General features: G+C 43.7%; 1 protein-coding gene across 3 annotated transcripts in view; it reads left to right on the top strand.

Annotated features, from left to right (window-relative positions):
- The window catches only part of MAPRE2 (microtubule associated protein RP/EB family member 2), a 159,467-nt gene extending 153,575 nt beyond the window's left edge, over positions 1-5,892 (top strand). For all 3 annotated transcript variants that reach the window (XM_028098137.2, XM_028098136.2, XM_028098135.2), the window contains one exon: positions 3,035-5,892. In XM_028098137.2, coding sequence (XP_027953938.1) covers positions 3,035-3,109 — 75 coding nt within the window. In that variant the 3' untranslated portion in view covers positions 3,110-5,892. The remainder of the gene's footprint in view (positions 1-3,034) is intronic.
- The last annotated feature ends 21,426 nt before the right edge of the window (positions 5,893-27,318 follow it).

Below are 27,318 nucleotides of genomic sequence, written 5' to 3'. Positions count from 1 at the left end.
GTGAGTTACGGTTATTCTCCTCACAAGCTTGTTGGAGGCTAAATCCAACGTGGTCTCCCCGGCGCCGCAAGTCTGAACGACCGGGCCCACTGACAGGAGGAGGGCAGTGAGCAGCATCAGAGCGTCCCGGCCCTGTGCTGTCGGTGGGAGGAGAACCCTTCCGACAGCCACCCCAAGCCAGGTCTTGTCCCGAGAGGGAGTCCTTGGGCAGGGGCCTGCTCAGGTGACCTCCAAGTTTAGGGTTGACACATGTCCCTGAGTTCTGGCTCACGGTAGGCAGGGCCAGCCCTGGGGGAGAGCTCCTGCCTTCTGAGTGTGACTTTGGGGGATTCTGCCTGGTGCCCGTTCTTGGGTTAAACACAGACGCACCCTACGTTACCATTTCAGGGGCAGGTATTCGCTGGAGAGGCTTCTTGTCTAAGGCTTTATTTGGCGATGGCTGGTCTTTGATTCTTGGAGTCAAACAATCCGAGAATAGAATGTTTGGAAGATGTAGAAATCCAGATGGGAGTTTGCGTACAGAAGTAAACAGGGGCAGTTCAGTTCACGGTTGTAGAAACCTGATGGAAGTTTCCAAAGCAGATCACCAGACTGCTGTCTTGTGCCCCTCTTTATCATTCTCGGGATCTTTTCCCTTCGGGGCCACAGGTATCTGGACTTAGTCATTGCTTAGCTGCTGCCTTGTCCATCTGTCAGCTGAGTTGCGCCTGCCTGTATAAACACACACTTAATTCTTGAGGTACTGTCACAAAAGTCACTGTTGAGTGACCTAAAGATTCCTCCCTGCTCAACCAAGAGCTCGGGGGAAGAGCCTGTGCTTCTGTCATTGGACGAACCCTGGGTATACAGAAAGGGGACAGAGCCACTGTCTCAGCGAGGGATCACGAACTGGACGAGGTCAGGTATGACACATGTGGTGAGCACAGAAAGACAGCCGGGAGTGACAAGCGAAAACGTCACCGAGAAGAGGACATTTGGGTTGGAGTTGAAGAATGACCGGGAAGAGCAGCAGGGAGAGGGCTGTTCAGGCCGAGGAGAGCGGGTGAGCACAGCCCTGAGGAAAGAAGAGCCCGATGGGGACGGTGTGAGCGGGGGCAGATGAGCCTACTGAGTGCCACCTCCTTCTAGGAAGTCAGGAGCCATGGGAGCTCCTCGGCGACCCTTCCTCCTTCCTTTGCCCGCATTTTCCTCCTGTAGTAGGCAAGAGCCTTCTTCATACAGGCTTCCAGCTTGCTTCTCTTTCTAATGATTATCATGAGAATGAGGAACTCTAACAGGCTTGCTTCACAGCTAAACCTTCAGAAAGATGTGATGGATTGATATGCAAATACTAGAATTTAGCCTGTAGTACTCCAGGGCATTGTCTGGCATAGGTTCTGCCTGGCCTCCTACTTCCATGTGTGTTTAAGTTCTTCCTTCTTACATAAGAAAATTTTTCTTCTTGTGAGCTTACACAACATGGTGTGAGCTGGGAGCACTTGGCTGTGATATGTAGTATGACCGCCTCAGCATTCCAGATACGTCCTGCAGACCTTCACCCCACCTTATCATGCACCCCTAGCATTAGCAATCCCTTGGTAAGCTGGGAGGTTTGCTCTTTAGCCTAGTAAGAGTGGTCTGGGGTCCATAGTTCCTGCAGGTGGATGATGTCACAGAGTCCCCTAGCTCAACAAGGAGGAAAAGGAGACCGGTGGTGAGGTCTGATCTCATGGGTTCCTGGTCCCACACGGTGTTTGAATCCATGGGTTTGACTTTCAGTCCTGGGTTAACCCCATTATCCCACGGTTAACTCCCAACTGTGCTGTGAGCAAACCATGAGTTTCTGTAAAATGTCAAAACAGACCCTCAGTTCTGAGGTCTCCCATGCACCCTAACATGTACTAACCAAGTAAGGAAAGCACACTTGTGACCTGCCAGAGTCCTAGCAGTAGGAAAGGAAGGCACCCTGCTAGCAGTAGAGTTAGGATGATGGATAAAATAGCATCCCTGACCCTTCGAGGCGGTGGGAGCCTGGCTCGAGGGGCAGCCAGCCAGTGGGCTCGTGCACGCACAAACTCAGGCCTGCATCCACTCAGGACTGTGGGGCATAACCTGACGGAAGCCGAACCAGGCGGTGAAGCTGAGCAGAGTAGCGGATGCTGGGGTGAAGGTAGGGAGAGTGGCAGCAGGAAGGAACGCGGGGCAGAACAGACGCCGGGGAGTTCCCAGGACCACTCGATTTCTTTTTTTGCCCCTAGACAAGAGGGAGAACACTGACTGGAAGAGGCTCGTGACTTTCCCTGTCTCATACTATCTGCACAAGAAATACTCCCATACTCCCACAGGAAGGCCACTCTCAGTTGAGGCACTAACTTTCGGGCGCCGAGGACCACCTTCATCCTGCACACAAAGCAGTAGGATGCTGCAGTGAGGGCCCGGGGATGAGTTGGCAGAGGGGGAGCCGGGGGGACATTCTGAGGCCAAAATCCAACATGGTTAAGTCATGAAGGAGTGGGGGCGGGGGCAAGGACAGCATAGTGTGGGCAGAGGGGAGGATCTTGGGCCTTAGCACATCAGCAGGGGGGTGGTCCTGGGCATGGGGAGAGCTGACTGTTACTAAATAATATGCGTCTGGACACCGAGCCAGTAAGGGACAGCACTAGATTTGAACCAGGGTCTTCAGTGTGATGTTCCTTTTGACTGTTGTCACAGAAAAGGTTACTTTTTAAAACCTTTTCACTTCTAGAATATATTTTAAAGAGCTCTTCCACCAAGAAATAATTGCAGCTCACCATAGGTATTATGAACCGAACAATATTCTAGGCACCTTCTTGAATTCCTTGACTCCTCAGTGAAACTCAGTGAAAACTGTTAGATGAGTGCTCCTGTTATAATGGAGCAGGGAAGCATCTGGGTCCATGCATGGGCTCATGGGAGCGGGAAAGCCCTGGTCCCGCAAGGTGGGCCTCTCCCCAGTCCATGTGGGACGCTGCGGGGCCTCCCCCCGCCACCCCAGTACCTCGTTCCAGCTGAAACCTCTCCGCCTGTCCTGCAGGAGGGCCACCCGGAGGAGCCTGAGGCTGAAGAGCAAGTCCACGACCAGCAGCCCCAGCAGCCGGAAGAGTACTGAAGCGTCCTGGCCGCTCGCGCCTTCAGCTGTGCGTGGGAACTTTTCTTCTGGAGAAACGCGTGGCCTCAAGCTCAGCCGTAACCAGTCGTTCCCAGTCTGCCGTTAACATCAACGCACTGTTGCATCCGCCAGCCACCGCGCTCGGTTCCCATTTCCTTTGCCAAGACCCATTAGCAGCCGGCCGTTGGGCGGCCTGAGAGATCACAGGGTCACATCCCTTCTACTTCACCACTTGGCTGCTTGAGATTGATTCTGCTCTTTTCATTTCTCAAACTCCCCCCTTCCCAACACCACCCCTCCTTTTATCCTGGTGTGAAACAATGGTAATTTGATATATGGTATTTATATCGGCATTTCTCAACCAGTGTCACTAGATGTCACACATTCGTGGTGCTTTGATGTTTGCAAGTCTAACCTCTAAAGGTAAATTTGGTCAAATAAATTGGAGCAAAGGGAAAGAGATACTTGATATGAAAGCCATAAGGACAGTGACTCGTTTTATAGGAAAAAAAAAAAAAATGGAATCAAAACTAGGACTTCAGGGCCCAGCAGTATTTCTCCCTGAGCATGGTAGACAGCTACAGTTAGTCAGGGACAACACCATCTCCGCTTCGCCCTCCGACTGCTCGCCCCTCCCCTCCCACACCCAGGTTCTCATGCTCTTTTCTTTCTCAGGGTCCTCTTTGGTAGGCAGCCACTCTCCCCAAAAGCTGTCATCAGTTACCTACAGTCCACAGGGGGTCTGCATAGGTGCAGGTCCTCCTGCCTCTCTGGCTTTCAGCCCAAAGCCTGTCCTCCGCACTAGGGGGCTCCTCCTCCAGAACGACTTCAGGGTGTGCGGCCCTGAGGGGCAGGGCTCTGCGTCGTGCTGCACGCTCGCTGGAAGTGAAGACCTTCTTACTGGGAGCATCATTCCAAGGGTGACTCCTGATTCTGAAGTCTGGTGTTGACACTGGAATGACAGCACAGGAAAAAAATCCCTGACTCCCCATACCTTCTGGAATAAGGAATTTCCCCTCGTTAATACTAAGGCCCTCCTTGTCATTGACCTTTGATAACCGTGGCAATTCATAAATAGAGGAAACATTAATGAATTAAAAGCATTCCTTATTTTTTTAACTAATATTTGCACATTTTCTTAGTATCTTTCCAAATCTTTGCCTCTTTTATTCCTTTGACAGATGGTATCCCTTCCTGGATCATTCATTTCACTTGGTTTCCAACTTTAGATTTACCTCACTTGTTATTGGACTTAGCAGGTGCAGCAACAACAACCAACAAGTGTGCCCACCCCACTTGCCTCTTAACTGAAAAGCTTCAAATAAATTTCTGAAATATGTATCATAAAGCTTTGACATTTCTTTATTAATTGGTGAAATACTAATTCTCAATTCTAGCTTTGGAGCTTTCCACCAAAAGAAGTCTTCTCAAAATCTTTTGCAGCAAAGTGGCATTTGAGTTACAGGTGAACAAGATGGCTTGTATTTTTGAGGTTATTCCAACACGCTGTGCATAACTGGACAGACGTTCTGTGGTGTTCGGTTTCCCTTTCTTCTCTCTCGCGCCTGCTCTGCACGGCGGCGACCCCTCTCTCTCTGGCTGGCCAGCCTGGCTCCCGGCAGTGACATCCTCCCGCACCTGCGCACAGGCAGTGGTTATGCTATGCTCAGCCTCGTGCTCAGCGGTGTGCTCCCTCCCAGCCATTTGTACGGACCTTCCTTTTGGAAAAATAGCTCTTGTAAAGAGGCACAATGAATAATTCCAGGCGGATGTTCCTTGGGTGGTTCCTCGGCAGGGTCCGCTCAGGAATACCCAGTGCCAGGTGGAAGGCGGCCCGGATTCCTGGCCTAGGGGTGGGGGGGATGGCAGCGCAAGCTGCCTAAGCCTCGCCGGCACCAGCCGCTCTGTCTCTCCCCCAAAGCCCCAGCCTTGTCAGCTATGAAAACCTACTTTCCCCAGTGGTCATACCTGATTCTCCATCCCTGAGTCTTAGCGCCAGCTATTCACGGATTTAGCGAAGAGCTACATGTTCCTCCTGTCCGCATCTGACCCCTCTTCCATCGTGCCGGGTCACATGTGACATCACCGATGCTTTGGGGAATCTTGAACAGCTAGGGTTCTCCGTCGTCTTCGGCTGCACCCCAGCTTCGGTGCAGACCACCTCCTTTCCTGGGGCTACTCCTTTCTCCCCGAGGGCTGTACCCTGTCATCCTCCCATCTGGGCGGAGAAGCATCCCGTTGTGGGCTCGGCCCGCCCTCTCAGAAGCCGGACTTCATTGTTAGCCACGCGGCTATGGCTGGTGATAGCACTTCCCCTGCTCGTGTCAGATAGGAAGTGATTGAAGCAGGGGGCAGAGAGAGGGCCCGTCTTCTTTCTAAGCAGAAAAGCATAAAAAGGAAAGACAAAGACAAACACCTTGTTGAGCAGAGAGAAGTAAACTCCAGAAGGGAACCAAGAATTCCTCCCTTCCCTGGTGAGTATTTCCATTATTCCGTTAAGGTTTGATATGCATTCAGATTACTTTTACTAAATAGTACACCATAAATCTTTTGTTATATATTCAATGTAAACTGAAGGAATGTAAACATATGTATTGTTAATTATAAATAGAGATAAGTAATGACATCATAGATGAAAAAGTCTTATTCAGATGTATCACATTCATTTTACATTACCCTATTGTCGCATGGTAGAATAGTTTTTTTGTCTCTGAATATGTGAATAACTTGACTTGCGTTTATCTTTTTACATATTTAATAAAAAAAAGTATATGTTAAAAGGACTGGATTTACAGATTCTTACATTTTTATGCTAAGGTTTCCTTCCGAGTGAGCATGTGTGTGTGAATAGGCTATTTATGTGGAATCCCGCATCTACCCACATTTTTTTTATGATTGACAAGGTGGGGGGGTCAATGGATGGCAAATGTTTTAACAGGAATTAAAAATTAGTATCTGATATCAAATGTAGCAGCTGTGATACCTTTTTAAAAACTTTACCAAAAAAAAAAGTAAGCCATTCCCTTAGGAAAGATTGCACTTGCAGGCATACAGAAGCCTCGCTCCTGCAGCTCCAGCCTGCTCCATCCGGACCAGACAGGGCTGGGCAGATAGGAAACTGGGGGAGCAGCAAGCAGATGTTTCCAAGCTTCATGGCAAAATGACGTAGGATGAGCAAAAGCTCTCAGGTTCAGTGCATTCTCCCCCTCTAGGTTGACAACTTGGACCAACAGTGATGATTTCTACACACCAGTAGAATACCAACTCATAGGCACAGGAATAGGTGAAGAAAAGAAATGCCTTAGAAGTGGCGAGGCTGGAGAACAGGGGACAGCAGCGTGTGGGAGAGTTGGCCCAGGAGATGGCAGGTCACGGAGGCTCAGCCCATGCACTCCCCACCCTGACGGGATGCTAGCCTGCCCTAAACTGCTTTCAAGCACCACCTAGAGGCCAGTTTGGTTCCTATACTCTCCTTTGGCGACTATTTCCCATCCACTTGCCTTTAGGCCCTTTTAAGCAGAGAAGTGGGAAAGGGACCGAAAACAAATATACTACCACTTTTCTCCATCTACACTCACATCTGCACTGGGTAAGTGTGTGACAGAAGACTGAGCTGTTACCTGAGTTGGGAAAGTTTGCTCAAAACACACGTGTTTCCATTTCATTCCGCCAGCCCTGGGATCTTAAACACTAGCTCTCCCACTTAGACTCTATCTGCACACAAATTGTCCAGAATACGTGTGCTCCATCTTACCTGAAAGGCACACCGGTGGACTCTAGGAAGCACATCACTAATGGTACAAAAGGGGGGGGGCGGATAATAGGTTTGCTCCACGTATTAAATCTGACATCATCTCTAAAAATTGAACATGTTCCTACTGGGACTATGGGATTATGGGTAGGCCCATGGCGGGGGGGCGGGGGCAGAAAGGGGTTCATGTAATTCCACTAAATTCAAGTTATACAATGCCAGTTCTCTAAAATGAAACCGGTAACTTCATTTCTGGCCTTTAACTAGTCTTCCTCTTCACCGCTAGACACAGCTCCTGTGATCCTTCCAGCCACTGTCACTCGCAGATATCACTGACCCACCCTCTCGGCCCTAACGCCCTGTTGCCAGACTGCGCAAGTGTGACAGCAGGGCCGCTCCGGTTCTGGAGAGCTGGGAACTCAGACGTCCACCACTCACTGGAAGAGTTCTGGCTTTGTTGCCTAACGGAAGGCAAACCTTAAAATCCCTTGAGCCCTGGTAGGAGTCCTCACAGGGCACTGGGACTTCAGATCACAGGACTGCCCAAGGGCAGGACCCCCCCTCCACAGCCCCCACACCTTTTACAGGTAGGGCTCACACAGAAGGTGTGTTCGCTGAGGTGTCCCACCTACTGTGTTGCCATGAGGATTGTGGAAGGCCCAGCCGAAGCTTACTGAATGCATTTTTCTTTTTCACTGAAAATGTTGACTCTTTTTAGCTTGTCAAGCTTAACTTCTTAAACCGGTTGCCCGTGGTATTTTGTAACCATTTTCTTAAGACTGAGTATAAATGAAGTGTTTTTAAAGGGTAATAACATCTCAACATACCTCTGAGTTTATGATATTCAGTAGGAACTAGCCCAGTACCTAAATGGGTTCTTTTCCTTCTATGTAGCAAACGTCCCTCATTTTTACATTATACTATTTCTCTAGGTCTTGAAGGTTATCTCTATAATTTTTTAGGTGTGTTTATCTTACTAAAATGTTTTGGTTAAATCTGACTGCTCTCACACGTTAATTTCTAACCTTTAGAAATTAGAGAACAAAGAGTTCCCATAAATGCGCCCACAATTTTTATCTGATCTAAATTCACAGACTACCACTAGGACACTCTCTCCTAATCTGACATATTTATGATACAGATGAAATGTGACCTTCTCCCAGGGAAACCTTTTTTTTTTTTTTTTACCAGCTTCAGAGTTTTTCCAGAGTGAGAGACTATAGAAAATCACCTTAAATGTCAGTCTCTCAGAGGCTAAGCTCTCTCAAAGATAGGTTCAGAGATCATCCTGTCCTGCAGACACAGACACTGTCCCATCACATGAGCAAATTATGGGGGAGGGGGCCAAGAAGGAAAATGTGAATTTTACCTCAAACATCTTCAATTTTTCTTGAGAGTGGTTTTGAAACTAATGTCACAGAACGCTGACCAGTCACAGCTAAAATATCAATACAACATCCCAGGTCATCTGGCTTTCCTTTTTTAAATTTTGGTAACATTTCCTCGGGGATGAAAAACACACTCCTTTTAAAGATTTAATAGGCACAGAATGAACATTTGTATTTGTCATACCTACAGATCTAAAAAGGCTCAAATGTACTAATTTTTCTGAGAACGTAATGTGGGAAATTGCAGACAGGTGGTTGTATCTCTACCGTCTTTCCTAAGCAAAGACTTGACAGTGTAGATACTCCCTTGTTAGAACACAGTTTTGTTAGCCTCTGAGTATTACAAAGAGGCTCCAAACATTTATTTGAAAACACTCCTAATAGTTTACACGCAATCTAAAAACCATCTGCCGGACCACACAGCCATAGGTAGACTCAACACGTGACATGATGGAAAAGCCTCACGTAACTCCTTACTATCCTAACTGAGAATGATGGCCATGCTCGGGCATCCTGTGCGGTGGTGCTCTGTCACTGCACTGGTTTGCAGGCCGTGAAAGGCCTTTGCCATTTTCTGATGGGGCTATGTATGCTACCTTCCACAAAGAAAGTGGTGCGTTTCTCTGGAGAAGTGCCCCCAAATCCAATATGGGTGTGCTTTGGGGCTGAACTTAGGCTTTTGAAGACCTAGAAGGAGGACTCTGGACCAGTGGTGCCTGTCGGAGCTGAGCCTCCAAGAGCTTTCAGCTCCCTCGTCACTCCCTACTTTTCCAGTTCAGGGGCAGTCATGATTTTCCTACCAAAGGAAAGAGAAGGAAAGGGGACAGTGGTATAAGAGATGATCCCTCTTACTTTCTAAGATACTTTAAGAATAATCCAGTATCCTTCGAGTCACTTGTCCCTGTTTTGGAAAACAGCATGGGGGTTGGGAGACAAACTCGAGCCTGTCCTCAACCCAGGTGCGGCTCAACAAGAACAGATTAGCTTGAGGCAGGAGCTGTGTGCTCACTTCAAAGGACAGGCAGGGTAAGAACCCAGGCCCTGGGGAGGGGGGACTGGCAGCCCAAGGCCAGCTGAGGTGGGCAGGAGGCAAAGGGCTGGCAAGAGGATTCCACCAAGGCTGCAGCTTTGGCAGAAGAGAAGCCCACGTCTCCACGTATCTTGTCCACGGAAGCTCTTCGGTCCTGGGTTCCAACACCATTGCTCCTCTGGAGAAACCATGCCCTGGGAACCAGAGAAGGAACCAGCTGCTGCTTCACAGAAAGAGTGTCTATTCCTGGTCACATTTCTTTACTGACAAGATTCCTGTGTTTAAGTGTTGACTCAACTGTGCTCCCAAGAAGAAATAAGAGGGAAAAATTACCAAACGTAGACACTCTTTAAAACGTATATCCAGGAAAGCTGTAAGACGACCTCAGAAAGACCCAAAAGAATTTTTTAAGCTAAAGAAAGGGGGAAGGGGAGAGTGTTTTTATTTTCTCCTCTAATTTAATGGTTTTGAAAAGCTTGAGCATGAACCATGGGTGAAGCACAAGTCAATAGCGACTTTTTACTCCTAATATCACATCACTATCCCTCAGTTACTCTAATGGAACTCTAAAAGAAGAGCATTCTGCATCCATACCTGCCTCAGTCCAAAAATAAGTAAAGCAGTTCATTTTTTAAAAGCGTATACTACATATCTGAGTGAGGAAATCAGAGCAAGGGGAAACGAAGGGAAAGATGAAGGCAGAAGTAAGGTCAGTAGCCTCACACAAGCCCTGAGGTCTTCTAGACTTTACTAGGACGAAGGGGGAAAATTACCACTGAGCTTCCTAGTTGCCAACATCAAGAGGTAAGTAATCATTACTCAATTTAAAGAGTCCATAAGCTGAAAACAGTTACTTGAGAGTGCAGATACCTAGATCTAAGAGAAATTTCTCTGGCTCCTAAGAAGAAATTAAGTGACGGAGGGAGCCTGACCGTCACAGCATCTCATAGCTAATACAGTATTGTTCTAGTAATCCTCAGGACTACCCCTGATGACATAATGCCAAGATGCAATTCAGGAAAAACCAATCTACCAGGGACCTAAAACTGTGTATGCACAGAAATAACTCTGGAGTGTCAGGCTTCATCCCAGGATAAAACAGGGGCGGGGGGATTGTGAGCACTCCACTGGTTCCCACAGGTACTCATGTGTCTGTGCTGTGGCAGGGGAGGGAAATGGCCTAGGCCGGCTGCTTTGTTCCTGGAGGGCTCTCCCAGTGATCTCTGTCCCTCCAGTTAAGTTCTGAGATTAGTAAATAACCCTCCCACCTGTAAGCCCCAGGCATTTTTCAAGCTGCTGCTTTTGTGCTATATTTCCATGGGCTGTTTGTTGTACTATCTCTTTCAGGGCGGGGATTCATTTTCCTCTCAGAGCAGAGCCCACTAATTTTTAAAATTCCAAGATTTAATCCCACTGGTTGTAAGAGCTCATGAAATTTGGCCCCTTTGGTTTTCAAAGCCAAAGGTTACAGGGATTCATCTTCCCCACGCAAGCTCCCCAGTGTAGCTATTTCTCTCCCCTCTCTGTGCCCACAGGCCCTCCCCTCCAGGGGACAGCCCTGCAGGTCCATTTAGCTCCCCGCCACACCCCCACACTTCCTTACCCTCTTCTATGTGGGCCTCTTCTCTACATTTAGCTGTGGAATTTGTTCTGCCAGGCTTGGGGTCATTGTTAAGGGTCTCACTGATGTCTTCCACTCTTTTCTCGAGTCCAGTGAGTATCTTGATGACCATTACTTTAAATTATCTGTTGGGCATATTACTTCTCTCCATTTCACCTAGGTCCCTTGCTGTGATTTCATCCTATTCTTTCATTTGGCACATATTCCTCTGTCTCCTCATTTTGTCTAACTCTCTGTATCCGTTTCTATGTGTTAGGAACGTCAGCCACAGGGGCGCCTGGGCGGCCCAGTCAGTTAAGTGTCAGCCTTCAGCTCAGGTCATGATCCTGCAGTCCTGGGATCGAGTCCCATGTCGGGCTCCCTGCTCCACGGGAAGTCTGCCGCTCCCCCTGTTTGTGCTCACTCATACCTCTATGTCAAATAAGTAGATAAAATCATTAAAAAAAAAAAAAGTTAAAAAAGAAAAAGGGAAATAAGCTACATCTTGAAAGCAGTAGCCTCATGAAGGGGTCCTGTAGTGCCCTGCAGTAAAACGTCCCCTGTTCTCTGGAACCTGGTGCTTCAGGACTGTCTTCTACATGTGTTGGATGCACCCAGTGATTGTGACTGAGCCACTTTTTCCTTCATCCAGTCGTCTACTGTGGCTCTCTTGGCCTGTTGTGGGCAGGGTTTTTGTCCCTCTGGTGTTAGTGGTCCGATCTGGGGCTACCTTGGGCTTGAGTTGAGTGAGACCAGGCGTTTGCCAGAGATGCATTAGCATCCAGCTGCAGGGTGCTTTCTCTGTGTTGTCCTCTGAGAAGCTTTTATTGGTGTCAGGGCCTGCAATCAGACCAGCTGTCTGCCCCCAGCCCACTGCTGGGGCTGCCATCTGACTGGTATGCGTGGTTATCTTTCCCTCTTCCCAAGATAATAGTCACTTTGGAGTGGTGCTAGCCTCTGTTGGGGCTGCCTGCACACTGCCAGGCTCGTGGCACCGCTTTGGATGGTCTCCAGCCAACAGTGTATTGGGGGGGACAGATCCACAGTGTGCATGTAGGCAGGATGCACAGTGTTAGCAGGGTCCCCTGTGAAAGGGGACTTGCCACCACCAGGACTAAGGCAGGCCTGGCTAGAGGGGGTATATCTGCTAGAGCTGGATACTCTATCCAGCAAGGCGCATCAGAATAGAAGGTGAGAGAGTTTCCCAGACAAACAGAAGGTAAAGGAATCCGTCACCCCTAAACCAGCCTTACGAGAAATGTTAAGGGGGTTCTTTCAGTGGAAAGGAAAGACCCCAAGCAGGAATAAGGAAAGTAGGAAGCACAAAGGTGTAAAAATTAAGTATCTATAAAAATCAGTCAAGGGATTCACAAAATAAAAGGATATGAAGCATGACACCATATAAAACACTTTACAGGTTGTAAAATGGTCACACAAATAACCATGTAGTAGAGACTGCTGGGAAGATGGCAGAGTAGGTTTCCCAAACAAACAAAAGATAAAAGAATTCATAACCACTAACTAGCCCTACAAGAAATGTTAAAGAAGACTCCTTGAGTGGAAAGGCAAGACCATAAGTAGGAGTAAGAAAGTAGGAAGTACAAAAGCAGTAAAAATAAGTATAACTATAAAAATATCAGTCAAGGGACTCACAAAATAAAAGGATGTAAATTATGACACCATATACCTAAAATACTGGTGGGGAGGAGTAAAAAATGGGTTCAAACTTAAACAACCATCAACTTAATATAGACTACTATAGGCAGAAGATGTTCTATATAAACCTAGTGGTAACCACAAAAAAAAAAAAAAAAGTAATAGCTATGCAAAAAATAAAGGGAAAGGAATCCAAGTATATCATTAAAGAAAGCCAGCTAATCATGAGAGAAGAGAGCAAGGGAAGAAAGGAACAGGGAACTACAAAACAACCATAAAACAAGTCACAAAATGGCAATAAATACATACCTATCAATAATTATTTTGAATGTAAATGGACTCATGCTCTAAACAAAAGACATAGGGTGACAAGTAAAAAAATAAGACCCATCCATATGCTGCCTACAAGAGACTCATTTCAGACCTAAAGATACATGCAGATTCAAAGTGAAGGGATGGAGATGCATTTATGATGCAAATGGAAGGGAAAAGAAAATGAGGGTAGCAATACCTACAACGGAAAAAATGGACTAAAAACAGACTAACAAGAAACAAAGAAGGACATTATATAACCATAAAGAGAACAATTCAACAAGAAGATGTAACAATTGTAAATATTTATGCACCAAACGTGGGAGCATCTAGACACATAAGGCAGTTAGTAACAAACATAAAGGAAGTAATCAATAGTGATACAGTAATAGCAGAGGACTTTAACACCCCACTTACATCTATGGACAGATCATCCAAACAAAATTGACTAGGAAACAATAGCTTTGAATGACACATTGGACCAAATGGATTTAAGAGATATATACAGAACATTCCAGCCTAAAACAGCAGAATACACATTCTTCTCAAGGTCACATGGAAGATACTCCAGAATAGATCACATATTAGGCCACAAAACAAGGCTCAACAAATTCAAAAAGACAGAAGTCATTCCATGCATCTTTTCTGACCACAATGCTATGAAACTGGAGATCAACCACAAGAAAAAAATCTAGAAAGGACACAAATACACAGAGTTAAATAATATGCTACTAAACAATGAATGGATCAAGAAATCAAAGAGGAAATTAAAAAATACATGGAGACAAATGAAAATGAAAACACAATGATCCAAAATATTTGGGATACAGCAAAATCTCTTCTAAGAGGGAAGTTGATAGCAATACAAGCCTACCTCAAGAAGATAAATCTCAAACAATCTAACCTTATACCTAAGGGAGCTAGAAAAAGAACGAACAAAATCCAAAACCAGTAGAAGAAAATAAATAATAAAAATTAGAGCAGAAATAAAATAGAAACCAAAAAAAAAAAAAAAAAAAGAACAGATCCATGAAACCAGAAGCTGGTTCTTTGAAAAGATCAACAAAATTGATGAACCTTTAGCCAGACTCTCAGGGGGTGCGGGTGGGGGGAGGACCCAAATAAATAAAATCAAAAATGAAAGAGGAGAAATAATCAACACCCCAGAAATACAAAGGGTTATAAGAGAATATTATGAGAAATTATATGCCAACAAATTCGACAAGCTAGAAGAAATAGACAAATTCCTAGAAACATATAACCTCCCAAAACTGAATCTGGAAGAAACAGAAAAGTTGAACAGACCAATTATCAGCAATGAAATTGAATCAGTAATCAAAAAATTCCCAACAGGGACGCCTCGGTAGCTCAGTCGGTTGAAGCGTCTGACTCTTGATTTCAGCTCAGGTCAAGATCCTGCCCCCCACCCCACCCCCGCCAGCCACAGCTGACGATCTAGAGCAGACAGCCAACCTAGGGGCAGTCAATCTGGGGTGGCCAGTAACCACATAGCCTGACTCTACGAGCAGGGCCCATCACAGAGTCCTCTGCCCACCTCTCTCTCATTTGTACTAAGGATTAAGGACCGAGCCATGGGAACTAGACTGAGATGCAGAATGAAGGGAGCCCCGAGGAAGGATCATGGCAAGCAGATGTTCTACATAAAGCAGAAACAGACGATGGAAAAAGCAAAAGGAAAAGAAAACAGACCCTCAAGCAAGAACCAGGGAACGACTTTTTAACTAAGATCCATAAACATCGGCTGCTTCCTTGAACCCTGAACACCCACCAGTTGTTTTATTCTTGAAATCCAGTTCATCAGTTTTATTGATGTGATGCATAGGTGTAATCTTAAAATCAGAGAAGCAACTTAAATGAATGTCTTCCTTGCAACCTAAGACATTCTTATGAAATGAGTCTCTTGAGAGGGAATAACTTGCCCAAGTTTACAGAACAGAAGGGACCTTCAAGACAAGCTGATCCCAAGCCCAGCTGAGCTTCAAGCCAACAGCCAGCCCCACCCGGTGGCTGTGTGTAAAAAAGTGTCCTGGATGTCCAGCCCCCTTGAGCCTTCAGATACCTCTGAGCATCCGCACAACCATGGAGAGACCCAGAGCAAGAACTGCCCAGCCATCCCATAGAACCACCAAAATAACAAACTGGTGTAAGTCACTAAGAATAGGGTGGTTCATGACACAGCAACAGATAACTGGTACAATGTAGTTAATAGTGAGGGACAAGTTTTATGTTATTGCTTTGTGCACGCATCAAGCAGAGAGAATATGATTTCCGTCACATGTCTTCTATAACTGCTCTAAAATCATTTGGCACATCGCTTCATTGAGTTTCAATAAAATAAAAACATAAAATGAGAGCATTAGACTACATGATCTTTGAGATTCCCTTTTGGGTTCTTTAAAATTCTGATTGCCAACAAATGACACAATCCAAACACGGCCCTGCAGGGCTGGTTCCCTAGGCTCAGCAGCTTTCCTGCCTTATAAACTGTGGGGGGGGGGGGGGGGCGGTGTCAAACATGAAATAAAACTGCTTTTAGAGGCAAAGTTGGTGCTTACAGTTTTTTTGAATTGAAATATCACTTTCATGGGTATTTTGACTTAATTTCAACTGTTTTTTCTCACTCACTTACTTGATCTGAGGTCACTTCCTAAGCCAATGAAGTAAGAGTAAACACAGACAGGTCCAAAGTGAATTGTCAACACGGACCAGTTAAGTAATCATTTCCATTTTGAAAATTCTTTCACTCTCCTCTGGAGGCTTGTATCAAGGTTCCCAAAGTTTTCCAACCAATGGGCATGTCTACCCAACCTTCTGTCCCTTAGGTTATTCCTCCCCAGGGCAGCCGAGCAGGTGGAAAATACAAGCAAGTCACCCTTTACGTACGAAAGACACCCAACCTTCACAGAAGCCCCCCTCAGCAACAGGGACATGGCCTCACCCGCCTCCACCCTCTTTCTGGCACTTTTTTTCACTTCTAAGAAGGAAGAAAAGATCATATATTTACCACACCCTCTGCAGTGAACAAGGCACAGTTTTTGACACCGTGAACAGGACGAGTGTCAAAGCCTCCAGGCTTTCCAGAAGGCCAGTGGCTGCACCGTGCAGGAACACACAAAACATGGCTGGGAACCAGGGAGCTGGTGACAGTGCTGGGGAAAGGAAGCCCATCACAAGTCGCTGTTATCTATAAAAATTTCCCTCTTCCTCCTGCCCTGCTCTCTCCCCCAGACTTCCTTCTCCTGAGGACAAAAAAAAACCTGGGCTATTTCCGAAGTGTAGTTTATGGGAAATGCTTCCTTTGGATAGATTTCTTTATTGATTGTGATTTAAAAAACAGCTCAGGGATAATTTTAAAAACATATTTTACTGGACATGCCCTTCACTTTCAACATAGAACTCACACTAGCTACCTTTCTCTGTATTCACAACTTCCAAATACCCAGGGGAGAACCCTAGCCACTGCCGCGTTCACCAGGACACTAGCTCCCAGTGGCCTGATGAGACCAAACTGCACATTCTGCTTTAGCCACCTCTGATGAAGAAAACCACAGCAAAGACGGTGACCCCTATGGTCCATCCTCTGACATGTTCAGGTGCGCTCAGTGACTCATCACCCACACGATGTGTAAGGACCCGTCCTGGCAGTCTCGCATGTTACTAGGCAATTTGCTGAAACTTACTTGGTTTGCTTATCTGCAACAGGGATAGTAACAGTAGCCCTGTTGGATGCCCACAGTCTAGCACATCAAAGGCACTCAATAAATAATAGTTATATGCATGCATGCAAACAGCTTAGCATTGTGCCTGGGACACAATGAGTACTCGGTACATTTGTTGTTTGCTACAATTAACGGTTGTAGTTAAGAGTGGTCGTAGTGGTGGTATTATTTCTCTCAATCCATGCCTGAACTCGTGTGGTGTGAAAAGAGGATACTCTCTGCTCTCCAGAGAGGCTGTTATCCAGAGCCAGTTTGTACACCCCTGCTCATCTTCACATCCCCATCACTGCTGTTCTCCTTTCTAGCTCTAAATGCCCGCCTCTTCCCCCCACAGTCCACCCACCACTATGCACCCAACTCTTTTGGTTTATGTTAAGTCCCAAGAAGAATAAAAATTTCCATAGTTACCTGGAAGATGAAGAGCTTTCTGCTCAACACTAAGTGCTGGAAATCTTTGGATCTACATGTTCTCAATGGTCTCTTTGGACAGAAAGGGGACTGGAGATCATTGGTCACCTTGTGCTGCGTCACCGCAGGTTTCTTTTAAAGGAGTTCTCTTCTGTGTTATGTTATGTGTTAACATTATATTGTGATTACGGGCATTTAAGCTGCTATTCATACTATGGTGTGATTTCAGGGGTGGGACCATTTTGTCTACGAATTTAATATCCCCAGAGTCTAGGATTTTGAGCATATAGAAAAATTCAGTATGTGGGCGCCTGGGGGGCTCGGTCATTAAGTGTCTGCCTTCAGCTCAGGTCATGATCCCAGGGTCCTGGGATCGAGCCCCACATCGGGCTCCTGGCTCAGCGGGGAGTCTGCTTCTCCCTCTCCCACTCCCCCTGCTCGTGTTCTCTCTCTCTGTATCTCTGTGTCTCAAATGAATAAAAAATCTTAAAAAAAAAGATAAAGAAAAACTCAGTATGTTTACCAAATAAAGGAAGGGAAAGGTGCAATGATAGAGTTTAGAGTTATTTCCTATATATCCATCTTGCTCTCCGGTAACACAAGTAACAGAAATTTAAGTTTCTATTAAAGAAAATTACAGTCCATGTAACCAGAAGAACTAAAGAGATGAGAACACAGAACTGGAGAGAACGATGAAACGTGGCCTGATTCCCATGAGCATAGAAGTTTAACATCATGTTTTTTATTTCATTTTTTTTGACATCATGATTTTCAAAAAGCTACCACTTTATCATAGGATGTATTTTCAAGCCTTGGAGATTGAACGTCACTGATAAATACTAGATTCTGACTACATAGTTGTGTTTAATTTTGAACTTTCCTAATACAAACGTCAAAACCAAAACTGAAAGATCATGAATGAGAATAAGATGTTGAGTTAGAGAAAGACTTAGCAACCCTCTAGACCAATGATTCTCATTGTGATCATGGGACCTTTGGAGACCCCAAGACCGTTTCAGGGAGTCCTCAAAATCAAAGTCATTTTCCTAATGACACTAAGGCATTATTCTCCTTTTTCACTCTCATTCTTGCACTAGTGAACAGTGGATCTTTCCACAGGTTACATGATGTATGATATCACAGCAGACAAATGCAGAAGCAGATTTAACAGTCCAACTGTCTTCTATTTAGCCACTCCTTAAGAAAATTTACAGAAATGTAAAATAGTATCACTCTTCTGAGAGTTTTTGTTTTGAAAAAAGTTATTTTTCATAAAAATATACTATATTCATATATAATGAACTCATTGCTTTTTAAAAAGAACATTTTTAATTTCCCATTTTTAGTTTCTATTATGATAAATATTAATAACTATAACCCATATAAACAAAAGCTCTTTGGAGTCTTCATTATTTTTATAAGTCTAAATAGGGTCTGAGACCATAAAGCCTAAGAACCACTGCGCCAGACCCATGGTTTTTAACCAGGGAATCTGCATTCAAGCCAGGGAATCAGGTGCTGGCTTTTCTGTGTGGTAACTAATAAAAAGGGCAAAGAAGCTCTCTAAGCTCTCTGGCCTCACCTATAAAATTAGAAGATCATGGTAAAAAGAGAGGGCTGGGATCAAAAAAATACTGTGAATTAGCAGTGATCATTCATAAGAAACTAGGTATAGGAAATGAAAAAGAAATGGGAGCCAAAGACTCAAAGGTTCTCAGGCTAGACAACTGGCAGAAGAGTAGAGCCTCCATAGTTGAAATTAGCCAGACTGGAATTGAGGGAGAAGGTATGAACCCAGCGTTAGCCAGCAGATCCTGAAAGATGCCCTGCACTCTCTTGATCTCTACCTGGATACAGAGAACTGTGGACGTGAGGAGCCAGGCCAGTGATAAGGATTTGAGGGTTCAGCCCTCTCTAGTGACAGGAGGCATCTAGAGAGTGAGTAAGCCCATCGAGGAAGTGAATGTGGAACATGGAGCTCTTCAAGGCAGAACTGGAGGTGAGGGGCTCCTCTTGGAATAGGAATTAAAGAAGAGTCCAGGAAATGCTGGGAAAGGCTCACTCAGAGACCAGAACAATGCAGGGTCCTGAATAGTATCTTGGCATGGCATAGCCAATGGATGGGTGGGAAGATGGAAGGAAGGACCGAAAAAGAAAAAAAAAAAAAAAGAAAAGAACCAAAGGGACAGCTTCAAGGAGGACTGGCTGGTCAATAATACCAAAGCCCAGGAAAGACACAAATGCTAAATCCTAAGACACTAATGGATTTGACAAGAATCGGGTTATTGCTTCAGACAAAAATTTTTAATAGAGTAGTGGCATCAAAACAATAGATGAAAACAGTGTGGAAAAAAATCTAAATGCAGAAGAAAGGAAATAAAGAGGGTGGGAGAAAGAAAAGGGAACAAATCCTGCGAAGACTTTTGGTATGTAAGTCAGGACCACCTGGGTACAGCTGCCATGGAAATACTGAATGGCCTCAGAGCCACTGAAGGCACTAAAGGCAAAGGGAAGGATGGCAGGCACCAGGACTCACAGGATTTCATCAAACCACTCTGTTCAAAGGACTATTTCCTGGTCCACCCAAAATATAATCCTCAGAAATCCTATAATTCAAAGGTCAAAAAATATTAGAGTCATGAGGTGAAGGTTAAAAGACCTCATCTCGTCAGATATTATTTAAAAGGAAGTATTTAGACTCGAATAGATCTTGAAAAGAGATACAAATAATAAAAACTCAAGTATCAGAGTTTCATATATAAAAAGGAATTGCTATGACAACCACCACTCAGCCTCCACAGAAAATATAAATAGGAACCAGAATGAGAAAATTCTACAGAAATGTGGCTTTTCTGATTTGGAAACCATTGCAACTCCTGTTCTTTAATGTTTTGCTCATTTGGCTCTGATAGGAGAACATGAATATATTCCCCCATTTCAATGGCTTCTTTGTATTCCAAATTAAAATGAGCAAACCATCATTTAATGAAATGAAACTGGAAACCAAGACCATCAAATGATTTACTCCACTAAGATGCCCCTGTCCTCTTCACTGTTAACTTCTGATATTCAAAGGACCACACCAAAATTGAAGAGTAGACATACATCAAATGCATTATATTGCAGGCCAGATAGTAAAAGCAGATAACAGGGAACATAGAATCAATACCTCTTTAGCTGCCAGCATGTAAAGCTTCAAACCAGTTGCAAAGGACCAAAGTTTCCTACCTCTTCTCCAGCATTTTCCTTTAACCATGGCAGTTCCTGAGACTGCCATGAGGTTTGCTATTTATTTGATTGGTGACACAAGGCAGAAGAGTGCAGAGTCGGATATCCCCAGCTTCTCTTAGGATAACGCAGTTGTTTTCTTGAGCTCTCTCCCCTAAAACCAGAGCAATCAGATCTACAAGCCCAGGGACCCTCAGGATTCAAGGTTAGGGGACCCAGTGATTTGATCTTTTGCACAGACATTTTCAATGTGAAGTAAGCAAGCTGGTTACAGAGAGCTCTCCAATGAGCTGGGCTGCCAGACCCTGCCCGGGGACCTCTAGTGTCCTCCTGCCTGTTCTTGTGTCCTCACCCCTAGGTCTAGTGCCCTCAGTTTCCTTGCCACTGCTGCATGCCCAGTTTCTCTCCCTCTGCTCCGGCTTGCTCCCTCAGCTAGCCTGCCGCCCCACTTGAGCTTTGGCCTGGATACTGTCATTCAATCTCCTATGGCTCTGCTCTCCGGCCCAGGGGTCAGGCCAGCCTGCCCTTCCTCTAAACCCATCTCCAGCTTCAGGAATCTAATCTGTTACCACTCCACGCCTGTCAAGTGGAGTGGTTTGGACAGGAATCAGTTCTAATCTCAGGCATTCTCCAGTGGCACTGAGCTTCCTCCCGTGTCACCCAAGTTCAACACCTCTCCAAATAGAAGGAAAGCGATTCACTATTTATTGCACCTGGCAAAAACAATCATGTACATGAGAGTCCTTTTGAGGCTGCTGTGGAACTCTAAGGCTTCTCACCCCCTTGTATTAACCAAAGAAATTAAAATCTGTCAGTCATACCATGATAAATTAATTATAAATTAGAACATCAATGTCACCATATCTGGAGTATATTTTGCTAGATCCTCCATAAGTAAACTTATGTAACAATTTGTAATTGTTAGCAGGTACAAATGTCAAAACACACAAGTTGCATGATCTAAATTCAAGTTCTTTGCATCTGAGAACTTTAGTTTTTAAGACTCTTCTATATACAAACCCACATAAACTCCAAGTCTTTATACAGGATCATCAAAGCTGGGAAGGGCATCCTGAAACCACTTTAGCTATCCCCAGCACCCAAAGACCTGAAGCTCTTTCAAAATGTAGGTGGCTGGTAAATGTGCAATGTATACACTGGCTGAATTTGTCAAAGCAAGCTTGGTTCAAGGGTTCACACCTCTACTATGGAAGAGTCTGTGCCAGCTAAATGACACTAGTGAGGACTTGAGATCCTTAGAGTCACACTGGAGAAGGCAACAGAAGACATGAATATAAACAGGCTGGGCTGCCTGGTCAACACGTCACATGGAGTAAGACCAGCCACAGAGTAAGGAGGGGGAAACAAGAGGGCAGGAGATACCATGGGGAGCAAAACTTTCTGAAAACTAACTTTTTTTCCAGGGTTTTCTTCAGATCTGCCCTACAACACAAAAATACCTATTAGAAGACTTTCCAGTCATCCCATAACTCTCAGAAGTTGAATATGCTTTCATCTTTGCCACGCAGAATGGTTTAAACCGAATCCTGGCTTTCAAGAACATCAAGAGCCTCGTTGTTGAGCACACTCTGGCTTCGGTGCCTTGCTGCTCTCTCCCCCTTCCACCTTTCATTTACTGACCACTGAACCAGGTACAAGCCAATACAATAGGACTAGAGAAGACCTAACATTGCTCCCACTAATGCCCCAGGTCCGGCTGGGAACCATGGTCCCTCCCGGGAAAGATGTCCCTCTCTGCACACAGGACGTGCATCAAGCAAATTTCATGAGGCCCAGGGTTTTTTCCTAAAGAATCTAAAAAGAGGTTGGAAACAATGAAACACAGCAAGTGAGTTTCATAGCTGAGTTTTGAACCCATGTCAATCCATACTAACAGTTCCTTAGTCTTTCTCTGGTGCCTTCTAATTTACCTTTTGGGCTTAAATGGACATGTAAATGTTATTCAAAGTCTGCAGAAAAGCAAGAAACACAGGGCAGGATGGAGAGGCAGGAACAGGCATTTATAAATGAATATTTGTTATAATTCACAATGATAAGGTGTACCATAGTGATAACAACACACATATTTTACTATCTTTTTAAAAAACAATATAGTTCTTGACCAGATACACAAAATCACTGCCTGCAGCAATAGCAGTTATCACTAACATAATAACTGGTGCTGTTATTATAGTCTTATATATATGTTATTTGAAAAGTACCAGCTAACACAGGTTGTCTGGGTGTTTTTAAACCAGATGCCCAGCATTCCTAATGAGCACATGATAGAAATTTAAATTTCAAAGCAAATGTCAATGCCAAAACAATAAATGATTTTAAATGTTCCTCCCACAGAACGCTGATTCTACATACCATGGCCAAGTGCACACATGTAATTATTAGAGGTTCACCGGCACAAGATGGACCAGATGTGAACATGACTCCAAATTGCTCATTTATAACCAAGCCCCCCCGCCCTGACACTCAGTCCTGACAGCACTGAATCAAATGAATTGATCAAAACATCTAAGAGTGAGAAGGGATATGGAAGTCATCGAGACCTTCTGCTCATTCAGAACATGAGTCTCTATGTAAGATCCCCGCCATACAGCCGTCTGGCTACACTGACCAAGAGCTCATTAAACCCCAGGAGAGGCCACCATTCTATTTTAGACAGCTCTGACTATTTCATGATCCGTTGTAACTGTCAGTGTAAACAAATCAGTGACTGGTCTGAGGACGTGGATACATGTTTATTTTCCTCTGTAACACAAGTCAACAAGAAAGCCTGTAATCGAGCAAATCAAAAGAGGATACAAAAATTGTGACACATGTGTTTAGACTAGTTGAAGCGATCAGGTCACTGAGCCAATGAAGAAGTGGTACCTAAACCATACGAAAAGCTGGTTTTACCCATCCACATTATGCAGGGGTTTTAACCCTTAAGTAAATTTGCCACTGACCTGAAAAAAAAAAAAAATCAGATTGTTGGTTGAGCACCGGTAGATAAATGTGGCACTTTGGCCAAAGGAGTCAAATTTTGTTGTTTGTATCCGAGTCACTGGACACACTGGGTCTTTCCCTGACCAACTGATCTGGAGAGAGTATGCACAGCACAGAGCTGGAACAGCAATCTCAAAACTGCTGAAATATTCAGGTGGTTGTACAATTCTCTGAAATAGTGCAATTTAGACAACTAGCTTTCTAGACAGAAAATCTAGGCATTGTAAACTTAGCATACAGAGTGTTAAAAAAAAAAAAAAATGACATCTCCCTCATATTACAGACCGCCCAGGTAATGAACTGATATTCATTCTGGTCAAAACAGAGCATTTTAGAGATCTACTTTTTCAGTCCTTAAATTAATATTTTTCTAATCTTCAATATTTGTTTGTTTGTTTTTCAGTGTCTTTTTCTTGGATGGAAGGTTTTTTCCCCTCAAATAGTGAAGCAATTTAAGGGTTTGTAACCTAAATAAATAGACTGAATATATCTTCTCTCCATGTACATTCTCAAGTTTACAATTTGGATTCTCTGAGTTTAATGAGGACTAGAGTCAGACTGTTTCCCATTAAAAAGAGAAAGGAGTAAGGAAGAAATTCAATAAGTGTTCAAGTAAAATATAGCCATCCCAACATCTGTATTATATTAGAGGAGACACAAGACAAAACATTGACTCTTGAGGTTAAATCTAAATTTCCTGCTACAGTTCCCAAAGAGTTTGAGAGTTTAGATCAAAAAGGCAACACAGAAAATGGAACAAAACAAAAAAAAAAGTTTGGGTTTTTTTTTGGTTTTGTTTTGTTTTGCTTTGTTTTAAGAGAAAGAGAGCAAGAGCGCATGCATGCATTCACATGGGTGCGATTGAAGAGGGGGTAGGGACAGAGGGAGAGGGGCAGAGAGTATCTCAAGCAGATACCCCACTGAGCACAGAGCCCAACACAGGGCTCAATCTCACAACCCTGAGATCATGACCTGAGCCAAAATCAAGAGTCAGATGCTTAACCAACTGAGCTACCTCGATGCCCCCCTCCCCCAAAAATGTCTTAAAGCGAGTTTCGAAGGCTATGAAATGCAAACACTTAGTTATTTCTTTGAAGCACCAATTTAATCAGCAATTACCCAACAGTCACAAACAAAAATCAGTGAAAATTCTGCACAATGCTCAAGTTTTTTCCCCAAGTTAGGGATGACACACCTGGGATCTATAGGTCATTGGAGGTGCCGAACCACCACCTCTGATTCTTCATCTCTCTTGTGGAATGCTGTTGAATTTCCACATCTTTCTCTCCAGTGTATTTTTACATCACACTTGAGGTTCCAAAGATATTATTTCGGTCTCCTTGGGAATCCCCTACACTGCAAAAGAAAACCCAAGCTCCCAAGTCAGAGGTCAACAAGCAAGACTGATTATCTCAGAAAAAAACTAAAGAAGGGCACCAGGGTGGCTCAGTCAGTTAAGCATCTGCCTTAACAGGGAATATTTACTTATTCATTTATTGTCTGTTTCCTCCCACCATACATATACACAAACACCCCTAGAATGTAAGCTCCACAGGGCAGTGATTTTTATGTTTTTATTCACTGAGATATTCCAAGTGCCTAGAATGTAAGCACACAGTCAGTACTCAGTAAATATCTGTTGACTAAAACCCACCACCCTGCCACTTTGCCCATTCTACTCTTTGAAGTTTTATTTGTGTCATGTTTCCCTTTTTAAACTAACTTTCTTCAAACTCTTTAGCAGTGGAAATATTTCTTTCCCTCCTTTTAAGGTCCAATTTAAAGCCTCTGAAATCTTTTCTACATTAGCTCTGCTCTACTGACTATGGATTTTTATGCACTTAGTCTACAACAACAAAAAAATTTGCATTAGCATTTTTGTTTGCCAACTCTGAAAATCTTAAGCCATGCATACCTACAACTAAACTCTCAGTTCTTTATCTTACAATAAACTTTGTTTTTTAACTACTGATTTGATGCCTTTAAACACATTATCATTTAAATAATGGAAACAGGATAAATATTCAGTTATTCCTCTCTACAGATTATAAAACAAAGTAAGTACAAACATCAAGGACATCCTCGGACCTGAAGGAACTATAGCCATTGGAGTTTGCAAATGTTTCATGCCTGTAAGACAGGCATCTCCAGGGGTGGTTCAGTATTCCCAATCGATCATGATACATCACATCAACAAGAGAAAGGATAAAAACTATATGACCATTTCAACAGATGCCAAAACAGCATTTGACAAAGTACAACATCCATTCATGATAAAAAAAAAATTTAAAAAAAAACCTCAACAAAGGAAGTTTAGAGGGAATATACACCAACTTAATAAAGACCATACGTGAGGGGCACCAGGGTGGCTCAGTCATTAACCATCTGCCTTCAGCTCAGGTCATGATCTCAGGGTCCTGGGATCGAGCCCCACATCGGGTTCCCTGCTCAGTGGGGAACCTGCTTCTCCCTCTCCTTCTGCCCACTCATGTGCGCTCTCTCAAATAAATTTTTTAAAAATCTTTAATAAAAAAAAAAGACCATCTATGAAAAACCCACAGCTAACATCATACTCAATGGTGGAAAAACTGAAAGCTTTTCCCCTAACATCAGGAACAAAACAAGGATGTCCTCTCTCATCACTTTTATCCAACATAGTACTGGAAGTCCAGCCACAGCATTTAGACCAAAAAAAAAAAAAAAAAAAAGAAAAAAAGAAAAGAAAGAAAGAAAGACAAATAAAAGGCATCCCATCCCAACTGGTAAGGAAGAAGTAAAATTTTCATTCCTTGCAGATGACATGGTATTATATATAGAAATCCCTAAAGATTCCAAGAAACTACAAGAACTGATAAATGAATTCAGTAAGGTCACAGGATACAAAATCAATATACAGAAATCCATTGCATTTCTATACACTAATAATGAAGGAGCAGAAAGAGAAATTAAGAAAACAGTCCCATTTACAATTGTAGCAAAAATACCTAGGAATAAAGGTAACCAAAGAGGTGAAAGTCCTGTACTCTGAAAACTATAAAACACTGATGAACGAAATTGAAGATGACACAAATGGAGACATTCCATGCTCACAGATTGAAAAAATAATGTTAAAATGTCCATACTACCCAAACCAATCTACAGATTTAATGTAATCCCTATCAACACACCAACAGCATTTTTCACAGAACTAGAACAAACAACCCTAAGATTTGTAAGGAACCACAAAAGACCCCGAATAGCCAAAGCAATCTTGAGCAAGAACAAAACTGGAGGTATCACAATTCCAGATTTCAAGTCATACTACCAAGCTATAGTAATCAAGACTGTATGGCACTGGCACAAAGACACATGGATCAATGGAAAAGAAGAGAGAGCCCAGAAGTAAACCCATGCTTATATGGTCAATTCATCTACAACAAAGGAGACAAGAATACACAATGGGAAAAAGTCAGTCTCTTCAACAAATGGTGTTGGGAAAATTGGAGAGCCACATGCAAAAGAATGAAACCGGACCACTTTCTTACACAATACACAAAAATAAACTTAAAATGGATTAAAGGCCTCAATGAGACCTGAAACCATAAAAATCCTAGAAGAGAGCACAGGCAGTAATTTCTCTTACATTGGCCATAGCAACATTTTTCTAGCTATGTCTCCTGAGGCAAGGGAAACAAAGGCAAAAATAAACTACTGGGTCTACGTCAAAATAAAAAGCTTCTGCACAGCAAAGGAAACAACCAACAAAACTAAAAGACAACCTACTGAATGGGAGAAGATATTTGCAAATGATATATCCAATAAAGGGTTAGTATCCAAAATGTGTAGAGAACTTACACAACTCAACACCAAAAAAACAAATAACCTGATTAAAAATAGGCAGAAGACATGAACAGACATTTCTCCAAAGAAGACATATATATAAGCAACAGATACATGAAAGGATGCTCAATATCACTCATCATCAGGGAAATGCAAATCAAAACTACAATGAAATATCACTCACATGTGTCAGAATGACTAAAATTAAAAACACAAGAAACAAGTGTTGGTAAGGATATGGAGAAAAAGGAACTCTCTTGCTCTGTTGATAGGA

The sequence above is a fragment of the Eumetopias jubatus genome, unplaced genomic scaffold (genome assembly GCF_037043125.1).
Source record: "Eumetopias jubatus isolate StellerSeaLion01/CBP00866 unplaced genomic scaffold, mEumJub1_p1.0 scaffold_16, whole genome shotgun sequence".
Classification (NCBI taxonomy): Eukaryota; Metazoa; Chordata; class Mammalia; order Carnivora; family Otariidae; genus Eumetopias; species Eumetopias jubatus.
The sequence above is the reverse complement of the archived record's forward strand: the minus strand, read 5'-3'. Positions and strand labels throughout refer to the sequence as shown.